The sequence below is a fragment of the Clarias gariepinus genome, chromosome 25 (assembly GCF_024256425.1).
Source record: "Clarias gariepinus isolate MV-2021 ecotype Netherlands chromosome 25, CGAR_prim_01v2, whole genome shotgun sequence".
Taxonomy (NCBI): domain Eukaryota; kingdom Metazoa; phylum Chordata; class Actinopteri; order Siluriformes; family Clariidae; genus Clarias; species Clarias gariepinus.
Window position 1 is genome coordinate 4,980,438 of NC_071124.1, and position 21,656 is coordinate 5,002,093.

The 21,656-nt window shown below is 36.1% G+C and overlaps 1 protein-coding gene across 1 annotated transcript in view; it reads left to right on the plus strand.

Annotated features, from left to right (window-relative positions):
• Nucleotides 1–597: 597 nt before the first annotated feature.
• atg5 (ATG5 autophagy related 5 homolog (S. cerevisiae)) overlaps nt 598–21,656 on the plus strand; it is a 31,404-nt gene continuing 10,345 nt past the window's right edge. The window contains exons 1-7 of the mRNA XM_053486858.1: nt 598–853; nt 3,163–3,316; nt 5,190–5,317; nt 5,498–5,576; nt 5,669–5,831; nt 8,957–9,051; nt 19,148–19,265. Of these exons, the coding sequence (XP_053342833.1) occupies nt 3,209–3,316; nt 5,190–5,317; nt 5,498–5,576; nt 5,669–5,831; nt 8,957–9,051; nt 19,148–19,265 (691 nt within the window). The 5' untranslated portion in view covers nt 598–853; nt 3,163–3,208. The remainder of the gene's footprint in view (nt 854–3,162; nt 3,317–5,189; nt 5,318–5,497; nt 5,577–5,668; nt 5,832–8,956; nt 9,052–19,147; nt 19,266–21,656) is intronic.

Sequence of the window (21,656 nt, forward strand, 5' to 3'; positions counted from 1 at the left end):
CTTTGATATTCATCTGTTGTTGTAAAAAAATTTTAGATGTCAGATTATTTGAGTGATTTTTAAATTTTTTTATTTAAACTTCATCATCAGGCCTGGGTTTGGTAAGAGAAATAGAACTCAGCTTTCCAAAAAAAAAAAAAATTACAGTTCATTCATGATTTAGCAGGGGTTTATATATGATTTATATATATGGGTTTATATATATATATATATATATATATATATATATATATATATATATATTATATTATATATATATATATAATATGTATATATATATATTATATATATATATTTATATATATATTATGAATGATATATATATATATATATATTCTATGCATATGGCTTGTAGAACATAAATGAATGAATAAATAATTTATCATAAATGATGAATGAATTAATTAATTGTGCTTTCTTTTAGTGAACATGGTGTCGTGACGGAAATCTACCTCTAGATGGCGGTATTATAACCATCCCATTTACACCTTACCAAAACGTTGGCAAAGAAGAAAAAAAAGTGAAACTAGGCTAAATCCCATATCGCTCCGCCTCGCCCTACTTAGTGTGTGATACCGGACGAGTGATGTATCCTAAATAGTGCACATATGTAGTGAATGTGCTGCAATTTGGGACAAATCCGATCACCTCGCTGCCAAAGAATTAGCTAGCTTCCGTTGCGTTCCTTTAGCTTAGCCTAGTTAAAACCTTTTCGGCTGTTCGGTGTTGTTAATGAAGTGAATAAATCATAAATAAACCGAACTAGTTATGTTTTCAGGTTTTTGGTGAGACTTGACGCTGTTTGTAAGTAAGAGGAGCGGCCTGGGTCGCAGATAAGAAGAAACAGGTGAAGGTAAGCGAGCGTACGAGCTAACTGGCTAATCAGGCTAGCATGACTGTTCCTACGTTAATGTTGTTGGTAACTCGGTTAACTAGCAGCGCTTACTGTAACTCTGCCACACCTACCCGTTTAACATTCCCCTAAAACAAAATTTTGAAACTAATGAGTCATACTGTCTAATTTAAAAAATACAGTAAGAATTGTTGTTTATAAGTTATTAGCATCACCTCCAATGCTTAGTTTTTAAGGAGAAACACGAGGTTTTTTTTTTTTTTTTTTTTTGCTCATGTGTTAAGGTTATTCTCTCACAATTAGACACCATGTCAGGCAAAACCTGTCATTTTAAACCCCTCTATAACTCTACAAACTGTATGTACTTTCTGAAGCTAAGGTGTGCACAAAAATAGATAAAGCTGGGGAATTTTTAAGTAAACATGTGGCAAATTTCTTTACAATCCTGATAATAATAGCTTATTATCAGGAAGTAATCGAGCAGGCTTATAGATCATGGTTGACAATATACAGTATATAGAGTCAGCCAAAAACATGTATACACACATTATTATGTCACATTATTGTCATATATATATATATATATATATATATATATATATATATAATCAGATTTTATGTAATATTATATTATTATTATTATAGTGATATTATTATTTCGGGTTGAAGCTCATGTACGTCTGCCTGTTTTTCTGTACGGCAGAACTCTATGGTTCTAACTTATTAATACAAAGAAAAAAACTTTTAAAAGCTTAAGTATCTTATGCTTTGTTTATGCTAAGTTGAACTTCTCTTTTCGTCAGCCAAATACACTCCCTGCTCGGTAATCGAAGAGTAAATCGGTGATGAGAAATTGAATAGGTAGAACGGAAAAAGATAAAATTTTGTCTTAAAAACAACTCCAGCACTGTTATTTCAGCACTTAAAATATTAACTAATCCCAGTAAAAATATTCAGTTTAGCTTTTCTAATTAATATTTATTGGTGCAGATGTTTGTGTACATTTAACAAATAACTTTTTATAAAGTCGATTAGTAAATCCGACACATAACTGATTTCACTTATAGTGCAAGTTGAACTTCCGTCAGATATCGAAGTACTGCAAAAGTTTCATTAAATTTTGTCCAGCGGTCGATTTCTGACACGCCCAGAGTTTGACGCATTCACAGTACGCTGTCAAAATAATCTACTGTTTATAATCTGCCACAAAACTGCTCAGAATTTCACTTCATTCACATTCATGGTGCAGGTTTAACTCCAGGCAAATGCCAAAGTATATATCAGTTTTGTATGAAAAAACAGGCTAGGCAGATAGCTGGACAAAAAAATCTTGAGACTGGTTTTGGGTCCTCCAATGTATGAAACGTAAATAGTGAGTTCCGACCAATGTACAGACCTTTCTTTTATTTATGTAGATACACACACACACACACTTCCAGACAAAACTTTTTTTCTAAACAACACACCTTCTAATTCCATGTTTTTTCCTGATTTTTATTTTTTTTCCACACTGTAAAACAATGTTGAATATGTCCAAAATACCATAGAACAGTTGATATTGAGATTTATCTTATACTATTGTTTTGTAATTCCTTTATAACGGCTCTAATCTGAGGTGCTGTTTGTTAATTGGTGATTTCTGAGGCTGGTGACTCTAAATGAACTTCTCCTCTGCAGCAGAGATAAGTTTTGGTCTTGATTTCCTGGCAAGGAGTTCATGAGAGCCTGATGGGGTTTGCAAATGTACTTGACACAATACTGTTCTTGCAAGAACTGTTCCAGAACAGCTGACCATTTATGTCTTAAGATATCAACTGAATTCTTGTTATTTAACTACATAATTTTATGTTTATTTTATAGTTTAGAATGTAAAAAATAAATTACTCAGAAAAAAAAAACATTGAGTAAGAAGATGTGTCCAAACTTTTGAAGAGGTACTGTATATGTTGTTGTTGTTGTTATTGTTGTTATTATTATTATTATTTAAATCTTTTAACAAATTTTTATTAGTACGTTTATCAGTAGTACGTTTGATGGGAGAACATATTCATATTATTATAATAATAAAAAGCATGATTTCAAGTTACCTAGGTTAATCTGCATACATTTTGTTTTCCTTAGGGTCAAACATAAATATCTAAGCTATTATAGGTTGTCATATTTTTACTGTTTATTATTCTGTAATTTGGCTGCAGACGTGTTGAGAAGGAATGGATCTGTCCATTCAGTCATTGTGTTTTTTTTGTTTGTTTGTTTTTAATAAATGTAAACAATATGTATATAAATGTTTTTTTTTTCTTGCCCTACAGTGTTAAACCTGGACATATCATATGTGTCACCTGGATAGCTGCGATAATGGCAGATGACAAAGATGTACTCCGAGATGTATGGTTCGGCCGGATACCGGCGTGCTTCACACTTTATCCAGATGAAGTCACAGAGAGAGAAGCAGAACCGTTTTACGTGAGAATCACACACACTGTATAAACGTGAGGTTGATCACACGATCACACTAAATGCTTGATTCTTTTACGGATAAATTTACATGTACAGGCTTTACATTCAGGACAGTGGAATTTAGATAGTTCTTATTTTAGTGCATCACGATAATTTATGATTTCTCACTGAGATGGGGGGGATTCAGTGATGTATCGTAATTCTTTTGTGTGGCAAACATATCGCCAAAATGACTCAAATCGATTTTTCTAATTACTTTATTTCCATTTTTTATTTTATGTACATTTGCGTTCGATGTAGTTGCTGTTTCACTATGATCCAACAGGTGGCAGCACAACCTACTGTGTGGTACAAGCAAATTACAGTACTGTATTTGCCAAATTAAATCAGCACCTATGTATTGTGATATCGTATTGGGAGTTCCCTAGTTTCTCAACATGAATGAATTTAATTTCTTCATATGTTGGTTTTTTTAACATTTTAAAAGTTTGCTAGTTTTGTAAAACAATAAAACCGCCTCCTGTAGTATAGGGAGCTTATACTTAACTAACAGTTTGCAAAAAAATTATCATCTTTTTAAATGTGTCTAAATGATTCTTAACCTGCTTTCAAACATTCTGTTTTTCTGGTCACGCTGGAGCATCTAAACATTAGCTTATCAAAAAAAATACTGCATGACAAGAAGTGACGTTTGTTTAATTTTATATCTCTCGACCAAGGACAAGGTGCAGGTGGGAAAAAAGATGGGGGGGGGGCGGGCATAGGTAATACTCCTACGCTTAGTAACAATCAGAAACAACAACAACAAAAAAACATAAAGAAAAAAGGGGTGGGAATATTAACCATCAGAATATTTCCAGCATTTAAAATAACTTCAAAAATAATGTTTTTGTTTTGAGATATTCGTTGATGCATGATGTTGCATTGGACTTTAATGCTGTCAGGTCACAAGCTGTTCCATAATTTTTTTATTCATCTGCATTAATGAAAATAATACACTTAGAAAAGAAAGCTAGTTCAGTTAGTTATCCAGTACTACATGGATTGGTAAGAGTGTCAGAGTTACAGGGTTATGGCTATCAGCACAAAGTCTGCTCCAGCCAGCACTTTTTCGGCGGAAAAAGGGCAAGTATTATTTTACAATCACATCATTGGGACGAGCTTTATTTTGAGCTACTTATTTCTGAAATGAATGGTGAGGCAAAGTTTTTACATTTAAAGTTATGTTAAAGTGTAGTGACGTATGACATTTGTATGAGTAGTTTTACACACATTAATTGAACAAATGTTAATATCTGGTGCAGACTTTACGAAAAGCAGGGAATTTTTGCCAGATGTTTGGATGAACATTTTGTCCTAACAAGGTTTCTATCTCTTTAAAAAATATCACTTCACAAAATATCCTCCACAACAATAATATTTAATACTAGCTGTTCCCATGACTTAGTTTACGTGGAATGAAATTCCACACTCATAAGCGTGCATTAAAAACTGCACAGCACCATCTGTTGAATTTTGAGTTTTCCATTTAAATATTAAATTAGCATATCTTCTCTTCCCATGGGCCAATAGCTATCAAATACAGCCTATATGTTACCTCTAACTCGGCCAAATACACCTGTGAAATCCCCATTAAAATTGTTTCCAAACAGACAGTCAAAAATTTTAAAAACCATCTAGATGTTTACTGGTGTGAGAAAAACAAGAAAACGTGGAAATTACACATTTGTTTTGTTGGTTTACAAAAAACCTAATGATGTGGGAGGTGTTTTAGTTTTTTTGTCGTTGTTGTTTTTTTTTAACACATTAGCCATGATTATTTCATGATGAATTATTCCTCTATCTGACATAACACTTGTTTGTTTTACCTTTTTTGCAGCTTCTCCTTCCACGGGTGAGTTATCTGACGCTAGTGACCGACAAGGTCAAGAAGCACTTTCTGAAAGTCGTAAAAGCCGAAGATGTCGAGGAAATGTGGTTCGAATATGAAGGGACGCCTCTGAAATGGTAGGAAGTCACAGAGTCAAGCTATGCTTTGTTTGTTTAAAGAAGGGTCAGGAGAATATTTCCCATATTTGATTATAGGTTTATAAGAAACTCTCTTACCACAAGGTGGCAGCACAGACCAAGTTTTATAATATTCACTAAAGTACTGATTTCTGTACTTTAATTTTTGTGTTTTTGAAGGCACTATCCAATCGGAGTATTATTCGATCTCCATGCCTCAAATATGTCTCTCCCCTGGAGTATCACTGTGCACTTTAAGGTGTGTGATTTGCTAGCACTACTTAGTAATTGTTTTTTTTTTTAAGCACTTGCTAAATAAGTAATATTCCAACATTATAATGTGTATTACAGCATTTTCCTGATCGTGATTTACTCCGCTGCCCTTCGAGCGCTGTGATAGAAGCCCACTTTATGTCCACCATTAAAGAGGCAGACGCATTCAAGCACAAGGGCCAGGTTATAAACGACATGCAGAAAAAAGATCACAAGCAGCTGTGGATGGGCCTACAGAACGGTGAGTCACTTAATTTCAGTACTTCAGTCACATTGGCTCCGATGGTGTTTAGGGCAGTAATTTGTTTGTTTTCAGTTCTCTTAAAAAGAGACGGGTAAAGAGAAAGAAAGTGTTCATCTGAGACTCAGATCTGAGAATCTGAGCTAAAGCAAGACATGCGAGGGGAAACAGAAACAGAATGCTATCTAATTTAAGGTGAAAATACTTACCGTGGAAAGTGAAAGGGCTGAATAGAGTTTCAGGATGTAACAGTCTTTGTGATGGTTGGCTAGGCAGCCTGTCGTAAACAATCTGACCTTGTAAAGCTCCAGAGTACAGGAAGAATAAACAGGGAGGGAAGCAGGACCGGAAAAGGAGTGAAAGTTACAGTAGCAGGCCTGGGATTGTAAAATAGGAATGTCAGAAGTAAGTAAACGCTCTTAGACTTATGACAAAAGATTTAATTGTTATGCAATATTAATAGGAACCCCCCCCTCCCCCTTAAATTTAGAGCCGATACCAATCATATATCATAATTTGGCCGATAGTTGAAGCAGTACTGCAGATTTTTTTTTTTTTTTTGCACTTATTTTTTTATTACCCATTTTTGTAAAAAAAAAATTAAAAACTCATAATAATAGTAATTTTGAAATTCCGCACATTTAGGAAAGCACTTATAATAACCTTCTTTCACACGACATTGCGTTTGTGGTGGTAAAAATCCTGCAGGTGGCCGACTCTAAACTGTTCACACATTACACATTACACATTGGCATCCAGCACAGCATCCTGTATATTTGTGTGTGTCTTTGTGTGTCTTTGTGTGTCTTTGTGTGTCTTTGTGTGTGTGTGTGTGTGTGTGTGTGTGTGTGTGTGTGTGTGTGTGTGTGTATAACTAGGTTGAAACTTTATATATATAAAATGTACATGGGTCTTTATAAACATTAACTGTTTTAAAAGCCCTTTTACCCCCTTATTCAGCTGTCTGCTCACTAAGAAGAAAATTTCAGTACTTGCCTAGCACCCAAAAAGCACCCTTTTGTGAAAAATAAATGTAAAAATGATTATGGGAAAAAAAAATTCATTACCTTCTTTTGAAACATCAGTAAATACATCTTGTTGATTTTTTCCGAAGCGGTGAAACACTGGCGTCATTTTCCAATACGCGCACACATTGCCAGTGTTATGAGAGGGGATTATGGCACCACCTATTGGTTTGTTCCTAAAACTGCATCTGGGTTAACTACAGTTGTCCGAGTCATACCACAATTACCCAACATCAGCCACTGGAATAATTGAATGTCATCTTATTGGCCAACAACCAGATAACGGTCAACAAGGCAGATGAATCTGTGTATCAGTGTATAGTTAACACTTTCTTTTAGCGACTTTAAGAGTAACACCTCATCTAGGCCTAGAATGAGAGGGATGTTCTTAAGAGATTTTTTTGTTTTATATGTACAGCATGAACATCATGGACCAGGTCATGATGGCATTCCTGCCGTTTGACCATAAACTATGCAGGTCTGTTTACTTCTTACATTCCTGTGTTAGTTGATTCACTGGCTCACACCAATCTCTATTTCCTGCTTTCGAAAGGTACAATTTAACAAAGTTGCGCACTAAATTTTGATTGGTCAGTAGATAGTACTTCTGTTCCATAAAAAAAAAAAAAAAATTACCAACAGTAACAGTGGCTGTGTTTACAGGACTTCTATTTAAGGTGTTTTTTATTGTAACAGTTACCACTGACAAGTCTAAGGAAGAGCATAATTTGTCAATATTGTGAAAAGACATTTATTTTACGTTTATGGAAGGAGCTTTCAAGTGTGGGTCAGAGGTAAAGTTTTACGACACAGTAAAAGCCTTGAGGACCGAGAGCTTTTTGGATAGTCATCTTATTGACCAACAGGCAGATGCTGGTCAACAAGGCAGATCAATCTATGTATCAATCTATGTATCACTAGTAAACACTTTCTTTTAGCGACTTCAAGAGTTAACACCTCACCTAGGCATAGAATGAGAGGGATGTTCTCGAGATTTTTTTTTTTTAATATGACAAGTTACAGTGCTATGAAAAAGTATAAGAAATCTAAATTTTTTTGTTGTAATTTTTTATATTTGTCACATGTAAATGATTGAGATAATTTAACAAATTTTAATACTACACAAAGATAACTCAAGTAAATACAGAATGCAGTTTTTAAATGCTGATTTAATTTGTCATGGAAAATAAAAAGCTTTTCAGACCAATATGGCATTATGTAAAAAAACGAAACATAAAATAAACAGGACATAATGCCATAATTGAGGGAACCATTGATTCTGCGCTCTACCAGAAAATCCCGAAGTAGAATGTCTGTCTTGAGTTTGTGACCCCAAGCTCAAGTGCACTTGGTTTATGCAGCAGGACGGTGATCTGGAACACACCAGCAACTCCACCTATAAATGGTTTAAAAATAAAACGTTAATGTTTTGGGGTGGCCTAGTCAAAGTCCGGACTTAAATCCATTTGACTTAAAACCCTCTAATGTGTCTAAAGCAATTCTGCAATGAAGAGTGAGACACAATTCATCCACAGCGATGTGAAAGACTCACTGGAAGTTAGCGTAAACACATAATTGCAGTTGTTGCAGCCAAGGATTTGTCAACCAGTTTTGAGCAACTTTTTTCCTTTAATAAATGAAATCACTTTTAAAAAATGCATTTTGTATTTATTCGAGGTATTTTTGCATAATATCAAATTAAGTTTGAATCAAAGTATGACAAATATGCAAAAGATAAAAAAAGGGGAACGAGACAAATACTTTTAGCATGTAGCATTGTACTGTGTTTTATGTTACTAATGTTAAAAGCAAGGACTGGTAAATGCTGGATTAAAGTGCAACATTTTAATTAAGTAAGTTGTAATAGTAAGCAAGTTGATGCGCCATAAGAGTTTCTGGAGATGATGTTTATTTATAAAAAAAATTATAAATATGTGGAAAATAATTTTTTGGAGTTAGTAAGAGTGGGTTGGTGAAAGACATCGGTTATGAGCATCCACTAAGCAGTTGGTGTGGGAGAGTTAATGTGAATCTGCTGTTTATAGGATGTTTATCCAAATGAACAGAAATACAGTAATTATTGTCTGGTTTTTATTGCAGATAAATTTGACCAGTTCTGGGCCATGAACCGCAAACTGATGGAATATCCATCCGAGGAGGGCGGCTTTCGCTATATCCCTTTCAGGATATACCAGGTAATTTATCTGATGCACTGAAAGTTCACATTGCAGCCATCGGTGTCTCACAGGATTTTGCACTCAGCAGTATATTTTATTTTACCAGTAGATGGGACTCTTGTTTAAGTTTTTTGATGTTAAGGAAAGTATCTATTAAATAGAAACTCGTCACTGATGGGATTGTTTAGGCCAGAAATTGACTTCTTTGTCTCGAAAGCTGGTGTTTAATTTAAAACATCTGGTGTGTGTTAATCCTTTAGTCTTCCTATTAAGTCTTCAGGAGTCTCTGGAGAAAATTCTAAATGATTAAAGAGCAAATTGCAAACTTTTCCTTTGACAATATTGGAAAGCCTTGAAAGCAGAGTTGTGCTTTGGTTATTTATTTCTTAATTCGTATTTGTTTTGAGCGACTTTAAGTAGGACCAGATCACTTGCCAGTGCAGGTTAGTAGGACGGGGTTCTCAAGATTTAAAATTCTTTAAAAAGTGGTGTTTTATTACGCGTTGGAAACATAGTTAAATGTTCATAAGGAGTATAAATCCTTTGATTTTACAAAAAGTAAAAGTGTCTTAGGGTGCTTAGATTTTTTTAAAAGGAGTTTAGGTTTCTGATGTTACATAAAACCTTTGAATTACTAACATCTTTTATCCTTGGGGTCAATTTGACCCCAGCAATTTAAACCTCCAGAAAATGATCATAATTTAAATTTAAAAATTGTTACACAAGTTTATGTAAGGTACTTAAGTGTTTATTTGTAGACTACTTAAATATCCCTTTAAATTTAAACAATACCCCCTGCCCACCCCTGTTATTCATCCAGAATACTTATGTGACTATGGAGAAATATGCAGATCAGCCTTAAAATCTTACTGATTGACCTAAAATTGGAGATGGATATCTTTTTGGTGTTTTAATGACTTTTTATATTATTTATAAATACATATTTGTGTTATTTATAACATTTGGAAAAAAAAAGTATTAAAGGTAGTAACATGTTTTATGTTCAAGGTAAATTTGACCCCAGGAAAAACAAACACAATTTAAAATTTTTTGAACAGTTTTGTCATCATTTACGTAATTTTACATTTACCCAGTTATCCCTATTAAATTAGGAAAAGTCACTAAATATGAAGCAAAAAAAATTGTCAATCATTTATTTTAAGACTTTAAACATTGAATAGGGTCAAAATGACCCCAAAGATAATAGGAGGGTTAAGGTTCCCGGAATCACTACCTACATTTACATGGACAATATTTCATCAGTCCACTGTTTGTGTGGACACTGCTCTGATAAGATGCGTGAAGTGTTACTGGAAATCAACACATCACAAATCAGCCATGACATTATGACCACTGACAGGTAAAGTAAATTTCATCGAATTAAGCATTTAGTAAAAATGGTACCTGGAAGTGGGCGGGATTCCTTATGCAGGAAGTGATTATTTTGTTTTAAAAGGTAATGTCTTGGAAGCAGAGAAAAATGGTAAAGCATACAAATTTAAGTGACTTTGACGTGCACCAAAATGTGACGTCTAGAACAAAGATAAAACTGCAGGTCTTGTGGAATGCCCCTGGTCTGCAATGATAAGGACCTACCAAAAGGGGTTCAAGGACAAAAAAACCAGCAAACCAGTAACAGGGTCATGGGCAGCCAAGGGTCACTGAGGCCCGTGTAGGCCGATCCAATGGAAGAGCTACTGTAGAGTAACTGCTGGAAAAAAATTATGTTGGTTCTAATAGAAAGGAGTCAGAACACAGGGCATCTGGGTAGCTGCAGACCAATCAGGGTGCATATTCAAGTTCCAAGTCCACTGCCAAAAGCTCCTACAATGGGCATGTAGACCACAGAGCAATAAAGAAGGTGGCCTAGTCTGATAAATCACATTTTCTTTCACATCATGTTGGATGTCCTGGTCTGTGCAGGAAGGAAGAGAAGACCTAGGATGCACAATGGGAAGAGGGCGAGCCGGCGGAGTCACTATAATGCTTAGGACAGAGTTCTGCTGAAAAACATTTGTGTCCTGCTTAGGGCTGGGCAATAAAACAATAACGATATGTATCGCGATACACGTCAATCGATATCAATAAAAAATGTGTTCGATAAAACTTTTTTATTCTTTGTCGGAAGAAAACAGAGGTCGCGAAGCTGGTTTGGTTGCTCTCATGTGAAGTAGTACGGTCGCGATTCAGGAAGTATAAAAGGAGACAAGATGGCGCTTCACATCGCTCAGTCATTGAGTCTGCCCATGCCGTTTCCGACACTTCGCCGGATCTTATGTGATTTTGGGTCCAATTCCTAATTGAGTGTGTGTTGCTAGAATGCGGTGTTAGCTTCTCCGCTTTATTTTGTGGTTTCTCGCGGCAGGGCAACAGCTCGTTAATTCATGCCCATGCAGTTATTAGAAAGACAAATGAGTCGATGCATGTCCATTCTTTTATTTTCTGCGTTGTCAGGCGATATTACAAACTTCCAGGTCAAATCAAACCAAAAACTACTAAAAGAAAACAGGTTCAGGCTTCATATTCCATATTCATATTCACGCACATTGGACTGCATTACCCACAAAGCGTTGCCCGCACTGGACTACACTCCCGTAAACAGCTGCCGTAAAATCAACCTCTCTCTCGCAACAGCGGGTATAATTGTGTAAACTCTTGCTCTTGGCGTGAGAGAGTTCTTACAATGACTCGCGTGGTTATCCTGTCTGTTCACGCTATTTCCGTGTTTGGATTTACCGTCCACGCTACAAGGGCTAACTGCTAATCTTCTGGTCTGCTTCCGGTTACCCGTGACGGTTGCATTAACAAAGGCACTCGCTCTCTGGTAACCTAGCAACGTAGGGAGTGATACACTAACGTCAATCATGTAACAGTATCACGTTTGGTTGCGCCATGTCATTGTCTCATGCTGGTCTGCTGGATTCCTCTTCAAAAGCAAAAAATGCACTTTGCACTATCTTACATTTTCTTTCATTTTGTACCTTAGATGTTAAGAGATAATTGTTAAGTGTTCATTGTGACTTTAGACTTATGTTTACATTTTAATTATTTGAGTTTTCCATGGTTATTGACATTTCTGTCTTAATAACTGAGGGGACTATGATCAGAGGAAGGTTAAGTTTAAAATCAAAATTTTAAATGTAATATATTTTTCTCCTGGTCCTTATTTTAAATGGGTCATAAAAATATCAATAATTATCGATATCGACTGATATGAAACACTGATATCGTGATATAGTTTTCAGCCATATTGCCCAGCCCTAGTCCTGCTATTTATGTTGGTGTCTGTGAAAAAGTCTTAGGCTCCCTGTGTCTTTGTGCAAACTTTGCTATACATGTTTATTTTATGATTTCCTTATTAAGTCAGGTCAAGAAACATTTTTGATTTCCAATTATTAGTATTTAAAAAAATAATAATAATAACCCCATAGGAAAATATCTATGGGTTAGAAAAGAAAGCAGCATATTATGTGTAAATTAAGGAGAACAATGGTTTTGCATGTCATCAGTTACTAATTCCTCAGAAGGACTGTGACTGGTTCTGCAGTATGCTCAGTAAAAATAAACAGCTAATGTAATTATACAACTTGCAGCTGATACTACATTTTCTAACATATTAACAACTTTTTAGAGCTTTGTAGTAACCTCGTTCTACAGCAGTTATTTGCGGCTCCCTTTGCACAGTAGTAAACGTAAACATTGTTACTGACAAAGTCCCCCCTCCCAACCCCCCCTTCATAGGAATGGTATTCTCTGACATTAGTGGCCACCCTGTGGAAAAAGTGGTTCAAGAATGGTTGAAGGAACACAACAGTGAAGTTATCTCAAACATTGGGCATCTGTGGGATGTGTTGGAAAAACAAGTCTGATCCAGGGAGGCCCCACCTTGCAAATTACAGAACTTAAAGGATCTGCTATTGATGGCTTGGTGCCAGATAAAACAGTATACCTTCTGAGATCTAGTGGAGTCTAAGCCACGATGGATCGGGACTGTTTTGGTGGTCAAAGTGGACTTTACTAAATATTAGGCAGATAGTCGTAATTTGGTGTATATTAGAATAAGAACATTACATTTTTCCAGCTTTGAGGTTAGGTGAGACTTCCCAGCCTTTCCAATATGTTTTGTCTGGTTGACATGCACAGAGGGAATATATTTGTTTTAACAAGAGAGAAACAATCAGATCCGTTGTTTGCACGGCTAATATTAACCTATTAAACAGATAATTAAATGTTTACAACACCACTCTCATTCACATTGAAAATTTCTTCCTCTGGCCGGATCGGGTCATGCTGTTCCGCTTGAGGTGTTTATTCCCACTGGTCCGTTATTCCCATTGTTAGTGGAATATTAGGGTCTATGAACATCTAATACAGAACATTAATCATATGATAGAAGTAATTATGTTAAATATCTAGCCAAAAGTAAATGAATAAATAAAAAATATATCTTAAAAGCCTTAAAAATGTCTGGTTGATTGTTTTGTCTCGATCTATGCCACTTTCTTAGTTGAGAGGCAATTTAATTATAACCCTCCACATTGTCTCTGTGTCACACACCATACTTAACACTTACACTGCCCAGCAAAAAACAACAAACAAACAAACAAAAAAAAAACTTTACCACTTCAGAAGAGTCAACTTTTTTGGCCTGCATCAAGTTCAAAAAGCAATTAAGGAGATTTTAAATGACTTGACTTGGCTTAAGAGCACATTATTAAACCTGTAAGGACAGTCCTAAACCTTCGACTTTGTCGACTTTGTAAAAAATTTTATGGAGATTACTTACATAGTAAAAGAACTGACAGTAGAAATCAGAGCTATGTTTAATAGTGAGAGTTAAAAGTATTTCCTCCTGCACAATGTGACGAGGACTCACGGGATTGGGGCTAAACAGCTGTGTGTCCATAAAAAAACCACTTGTTCGTGGGAAAGATCAGGAAAAAACACTTAAATTTGCCTGGTCTTTGGAGCAATGAAAATGGTCATGTGGTCTTATGAGTCCAGACTGACCATATTCAAAAGCGATGGGCGTGTCAGGGTAAGAGGGGAAGCGCATAAAGTAATGCATTTATCATACAGTAAATAGTGTGCACTGTACAAGTCTCTGGAGGCAGAGCTATGATCTGGGGTTGCTTCAGTTGCTCAGCAATGTTATGTTGCAATAAAATGAAGTCAGACCTAAATGTGAGAGCATGAGGAATCATTTTCACATGTGAATTTGCCACCACTGTGTGCACCGTAATCAAGGCTTTTATTTATTTTATTTATTTATTTATGCTATATACTGTATTTACCCTTTGTGTCTAGGCAACATGCTAGTTGTCCTGAGACACCCAGGTTAAGAGTGCAAATTGATAAAATTGGTCTTCAAATTTTTTGTTTGTTGTTTGTTGAGATGGTTATAGCTAAAATATATACTACTACTGTCAAAATGTCCATAAATCACTGTTGAGTCAATAAGCCAACTTTGCTGTATTGACTTGTACCTAAATGGCATTGTAATTAAATCTAGAGTTAAAAATGTGTTCCGTTTATATTTTTACCTCAAAGAATCACAATAAAGTAGTTTAAACATTTAATTTTGAATTTAAACATTTGTAAAAGCCAAATGTTTAAATTATTATTTTTTTGGTTGCAACTGTTTGTATAATTTGATAGCCCTTCCAAAATAATGCCCAATAAACAAATAATAAACAATGTCTAATATTTTTCATATACAAATATTTCACAAAATACATACTTGGTCACGTGACTAATCTAAATCAAATTTACAATGAGCTCCAAAGTTAGATTTTAATAATAGTTCACATAAGACAATGCTATAATTTTTCAGTTTCACTCCCGTATCTTTGGCAAGTCATGCTCTTTTCAAAAACTGAAATCTAACTGCATTATGTATGTACTGTATGTGTGTGTGTGTGTGTATATGTGTGTGTGTATGTATATATATATACATACATATATATATATACACACACACACACACACACACACAATGGAACCTCAGATTGCAAGTAATTGCAAGTTTGCGATTGTTCCACAAGACGAGCAAAGATTTTGACTTGAAAAACAAACAAGTCTTGGCTTACGAGTACCAAATATCATGTATCACGCATGCGCTTCTTGTTTTGACGCAGAGTGTCACATGATCACAACTGAGCCAATAGTTTTTCTCTATCTTGTGTTGCGGAATTGTGGGTAATCGTCTCCCCTGCTGGGTTTTTAGTATATTTAACATACATGCGCGCGTGTACTGTTTATCATAACACTGTGACCACGCGTGTGCGCGTAAAACATATTTTATTTTGTGTTTGTAAGAGTGTTAGTACAGCACGCATGTACTGTTTGTGTGCGCGCGTGTAAGGCAAAAGAAAGTCTCACTAGAGAGGTTAAAAATCTATTTTCTCTCTCAGCCCGTCGTTGTGTGCCCGCGCACGTAATTTGACACCGTGCCCCTACACACACACACACACTCACCTTTACTTTAAAGTGCGGGTTCATTTGTTTTTGTTTTACTTTACAGCAGTGATTCCATTTGTATGCATTAGCAATGTTTCTTTCAAATTTTTCCGACAAAACAGGCTTTCCGTTAGTGTGTGTGTGTGTTTGTGTGAAATTCAAATAAGAGAAGAGTAAGGTTAACTGTGTAAGATGAGAAGGGGTAGGCTGATTTCTCCTCTTACTTCACACACATACACACACACACAGCGCCTACGCGCATAAATGGAAACACTTATCTGTCGGGATTTATTTTTACTTTTTTTTTAAGGTAAAGTGCAGGTTAATTTCTTTTTTTATTATTTATTTTTATGTATCTGTTTTTGGGGGCTGTGGAACAAATAATTTGAGTTTCCATTATTTCTTATGGGAATTCTTCAATTTGATTCACGAGTGTTTTGGAATATGAGCTCGCTTCTGGAAAGAATTATGCTCGTAATATAAGGTGCCACTGTATAAATATAATTTTTTTTTCCACTTTTACTGTCTCAAAACAAATGTCTGACTTGTTTTACATGAGCACAAAAATCATAAAGGGTCAAAACAAAATCTAATAAAATAAACTAAAAACATCTCAATTTAAATGTTGATTAAGTCTGGGGCCTTGTTGGTTGTTGCCGGTATTATGGCACATTTACAAAGAAAATTAATTTGTGAACACAGAATTCATGATGCTTTTACAAATATTAGTTATAATAAACAGTAATCAAATGATTGTGGTTTTTGTCATAGACAATGATGATAAAGCTATAATTGTTTCCTTAGTTCATTTAAATTGTTCGGAATGGCTGGAGCCAAATTGTCTGACCATTCCACTATGTAGTTTATTAAATAAAAAATACCTTTTTAATCTTTTTTTTTAAAGCAATTTGATAAATATATAATCTGTTTCGAATATAATAACTTTTAATTGCATAAAACATAATTATTTTTATTTATCTTACCCATTTGACATGCTGAACTTTTCCAAGTTGTCACATGATATTTAGTGACCTGAAATGGCTTTCAGGTCTGAATCAAGGTCCACTTATTACTCTTAGTGGTGTGTGTGTGTGTGTGTGTGTGTAGACTAGTTGCACCTCGCATATCCAAATTTAGTATGCATTTTATTTAAAAAAATGTTTACACCGTAGTGATAACCATCTTAAATTTTGTCGACGTTTACAGTACAGTCAGGAATCACTTCCGTCCTAGCGTCGACAAGGTCACAAAGTTACTCTCGGTTCACTTCTCTAAGTCTACATTGGGACATCCGAGCAAAAACCTAAACCATTACTTAGGAATGAAAGGTCGGTGTGAAGCGTACCCTCTCGTGAACTCTGAGGTCAGATAAAGACCAGCAATGCTTCATTGCCCGTGTGGGCTCTTGCCAGCTTATGTGTCTGGGAACTGAAAAGAAAGTGTCTGCACACACAGTATCACACTTCTCATCAGTATTAACAGGCCTTTGCGCCGGCATCGGCCTTAATAATTGATTGCAGCATTTTAAAAATGCATCAAAGTAGCTGTCACTTATCGCACTCTCTCCGTTCAGGCCCTACAGTTAATCGCACGCAAGTCGCCGCTAACTTGGATGGTGAGTCAGGTTTTCTGGTAAGGCGATCTCGCACCGACGCATCCTGAGCCACCTTCTCTTCCCGGAGCTCAGGTACTCAAGTTACAGCTGCGACACCTGAGCCATCCGTGTCGCCGGTTTCCTTTTCACACCATTTCACACCGTTGGCTTGTATTGTTAGTCAGCCTGCTGTTTCACATTGTCGGTCGCTGACTGCATGTGAAACCGGGGACAGAAAAAAAAAAAAAAACTGAACCTTGTCCAGCACTTGACACCTCAGAGATCAAAAGGCAAGGCCTTGCACGGAAGGAGCTTTTCATTTCCATCCAGGCTTCTCAATCTGTGTTTGATTGCGCCAGGATGTTTTTAATGCAAATAAATACAGACCGTAATTTAAGTCAGCTGTCAAAAAGTTCGGTTTAATGATTAGTGCTCCTAACCGAAAAGCTAATCGACATGAAAATATATAAATATATATCATCCACTCTCCTGTTGTATGCAAATCTTTCATCTTGTCATCATACAAATTTTTATAACTGATGTAAAATCTCCTGCTTTCACAGGCTTTTAAAGAGCTTGGTTTATGTCTGCATGTCTGTCCTGATGTTTATCCATGAACTCTTACTGCACTTAGGTGTGGATTTGTTTCATTGCATGTTTTTCCCCACTTTTTTTTTTCTTTTTTTTTTTTCCTTTGTGGATCCCTGATTTAATTCCAACACGGGATGAATCCACTTCTCTCGAACACACACACGCACACACACATTGCTAGACACCAGTTAGTCATTGCTCAGCACTAGCATGAAGCTGGATAACACACGCTCAGTCACGATGATGTGGGGATCCCCGGCTTCCCGCTCGGCCTGCAGCCTGGGGGCGGACCTGGCGCATCTGTACGATTACGAATCCACAAATGGTTAATCATTTTCCCCTATGACTTGCCAGATAATGAGGAGCTCAGCACTGTAAAATGGATTTACTGATATGGAAACCATTTTTTTCTTAACTACTGGTGATGGGTTGTAAATATGAAACAAAAAGTGTGTGATTTATTTTTTTCCCTCCACTTTGAAGTATGGGAATGCTTTTATATTAGATTTAAGTGATTGACATTTAAAGCTCATGTCATCAAAAAAAATTTGCTCCGTGTACTAGGAATGTCGCTAAAATGTCTTCAGTCTGTATGTCACACCAGGGTCTATGAAGAATAAATTATCTGGACCATCCAGTCAGGAGAAAAAGAGATGTCTTTGCTCTCTCCTGTCAGTTATGTTGCACCTCCTTTGTCAATAACATTTCTCTATTCTGGAGTAATGGACATTTCTCTGAAGAGGATAAGTAAGCAGTCAAGCGAGCATTTTAAGTTTTATACTAGCTTATGTTAAATTGTCTTGCATCTCCTACTGATATTCTGACCTTTGTTGCTGTAATGGTCATGATTGTAGTATGCCCCGCTCTCAGCATCCTTCACAGCGAGAACTCTTTGACTGGAATTCTTCTTTATGCCAATTCCAAAAGTAAATGCAATTTACACAGACGTTAATGAATACAAATGCAAAAGTTCAGGCCTGGTACCAGCGGTTTGATAAACACACGAAACTCATATTACAACTTTTATTACATAATTTTTTTGTTGTTGTTGTTACTCAGACAATTCAAAACAAAATTTTAACTTTAGCTTAACATTTCTTCTACATTCAAAAAGTTGTTTTAATGCTTGCTTTTCTCATACGATAACAACCAGTCATAAAATACTAAATGTATTCATGATTTCATCTACATCAAACTGTTTAGGCGGGGAACCATGTGCCCCGAGATTGTGGGTGGACTCAAACTAGATCAGGCCACTCCCTTTAGGATAGGATATTATTATTATTATTATTATTTATTTATTTTTTTTATATAGGACAAAAGTGATCAAGTGACTGCTTTTTCCTTTAATTTGTCCCATAGCTCTGTTTCTCTGTTTATTTCTGATTAGACATAAAAGTGTGTTAATTCTTTAAAGAGCTGCTGGAAGCACTTGGAGTTTACAGACGCTTATTTGTGCATCTGCTCTAGACGCTGAGCAACAGGCCGTTCATCCAGAAGCTGTTCCGGCCCGTTTCTTCCGAAGGCCACACTCTCACCCTGGGAGATCTGCTCAAAGAGATGTTCCCTGCTGCCCTATGCCAGGATGGTAGGACATCAGAGTTAGACACACACACTTACACACTTACACACATACAGGGATGTTGGATGGTAAACTAGCCATCTTACTATTTTCTAAGATGTTTTATTTGACAGGAAGTTCAAAGAATCTCTGTAAAACATCTTTCTTTTTTTTTTTTTATTATTTAATTGTCCAGCAGCCCTCCCAAGATTTAATCCAAAGATTAAAGATATGCGTGACAAAGAGGGTGAGCGCAGAAGAAAAGAGAAGAAATGAGAAAAAGAAAGCAGGCGGTATGAATAAGGGTCACAGCCAAAACAGGAGCTGTTTGGCTTTCTCCTCAGAGGAAGTCAGATGTGCTCCACCATGCAGGCTGTCCCACGTGCGGGCGCTGTGTTCCTCGCTGCCATTGTCCTCTTATCTAAGACCAAGGCACATGAAAGTAAAAGGGCCACCACATGCGCGTGCGCGCGCACACGAACACGCACTCTTTTTCTCCCAGCAGCGGCATTAAAGTGAAAGTGCATTTGCCGGTTGTTTGGGCTCCTTCGCTTCCATGTTGAGGAGATGGGACATGCAGATAAAAGTCTTTAGATCAGGAGGGGAAAAAAATGAGTATTCTGAGACTCCTATGTGTAATGGATGTCATTGTTTAGGAGGAGTGCTGAATTTTCTGGTGATAAGTGGTCAACCGATGCTTTCCCGTATGTTTATATATATATATATATATATATATATATATATATATATATATAATATTTTTTTTTTTAGCTCATGGAAAAACTTTGATGTCAGCAAAACCTCAAGGATGACTTAGTACAACACACTGGGCTAATTTAACCGGGGAATCCCATGAAGAAAACAGCAAGACCGAGCCAAGAATGCTTTCGCCCACCAGTGCTAAGATCAGCAATTGCTGTTAATTAGCATCTGGCCTCAGATACAAAGGAGCACTCTATTAATTTGGCTGTCTGAAGCGGATAAGCAGAGACACGCAGCCGAGTGCGCCATCTCCTACGCCTTTCAGCATGCGAGATTTCAAAACAAGACGATCTTTTGAGAAACAAGAAATCCCCAGGCTTTAGAAGTCAGCCAGAACAGTGAACTGTTTTTTTTTTTTTTTTTGGGGTGTTTGTTTTATTTTTAAATATTTTTAACCATCATCTTAGAAAATGAGCAATGGTGGTATTATTTCAAATAAATGATTTGCTCAGAAAAGCCCCCGCCCATCAAACCTTCACATCAGCCCACACTCTTAGTGGGGAAACCTACAGCTGGCCCACCCACCTATGCACTCTCAGCATCACTACTGAGCGCGCTCTCTTTCAGATCTCTCAGGCTGAGTGTGTGTGACAGAGATGGGGCATTCCGGTTTGCCACGCAGCGCTTTGCATCGATCGTCTCCGACCATAGCAGTGGAAAAGGGTCACTCTTAGAGGAGGATTACAGGCTGGAATAAATAAGTCAGATTTATTCAGAAATTCTCTGTGGGTTTCACAGCGTCCCCGTCATAGATGCTGTGTTTGTGTTCGCCTCGTACTGCTCGACCTCTAGGGCCGTGTAAATGGGAAGAAATGAGAAGTTGTGGTTTGAACAAATAAAGTGTTGGCCATGCTTGAGCAAAAAACGTTGTAATGTTTGGCCTCTCGGCTCTGCAGCACTCGACCGCAGTGAACTGTGTGTATCAGAAGCAACCTCAAGGCACAGCTAGAGAAAGCAGTTAAAAGCTCTGCTTTTCAGAGGCCTGTTTTTTTTTTTTCCTTTGGCGTTTATGATTAGCATCTGGATTTAATTATTGTCTGTTGGATGAAAAGCCTTTCGTAAAGAATTATTCTCAATTCTCTCTTAAAGTGACACTTTATATTAATAAGTGCAATTTTTTTCTTTATGGATTACTTCTATCTGAACAATAACTTGATGTCATTTATAAATGAGTGTATATATAAATAAATGCTTATTAGTTTACAATTTACTTTTCGACAATATGCTTATATGACTATTCCTAACTTTTTATCCAATTTTAAATAAGGCTACGTATGATTTGAGGCCAGACTATTTTTATTTAATGATTTGTCATACACATGGGACGCAATATCAACAATAATAATACATTATTTCCATTATTATTATTTTTATTTATTTTTTGTTTGTTTTGTAGCTTCAAGCTAATCAGAAAATAAAAAAAAATTAGCTTTTAGTTGTATTTAATGGTGTCTGTCATCATTTGGGACCTAATATCAACATTGTGATTGTTGTTGTTACAGTAACAACAATCAAAGAAAAAAAAAAAAAAGATTTTTTTTTTTAAATCTTTGATTTTTACGATCTCGCAACCATTTTCTTATTTAGATTTTTTTTTTTTTAATAAAGAAGTTGCACTTTTTAAAGAGAACAAAAAATGAAAAACAAACAGTGAGT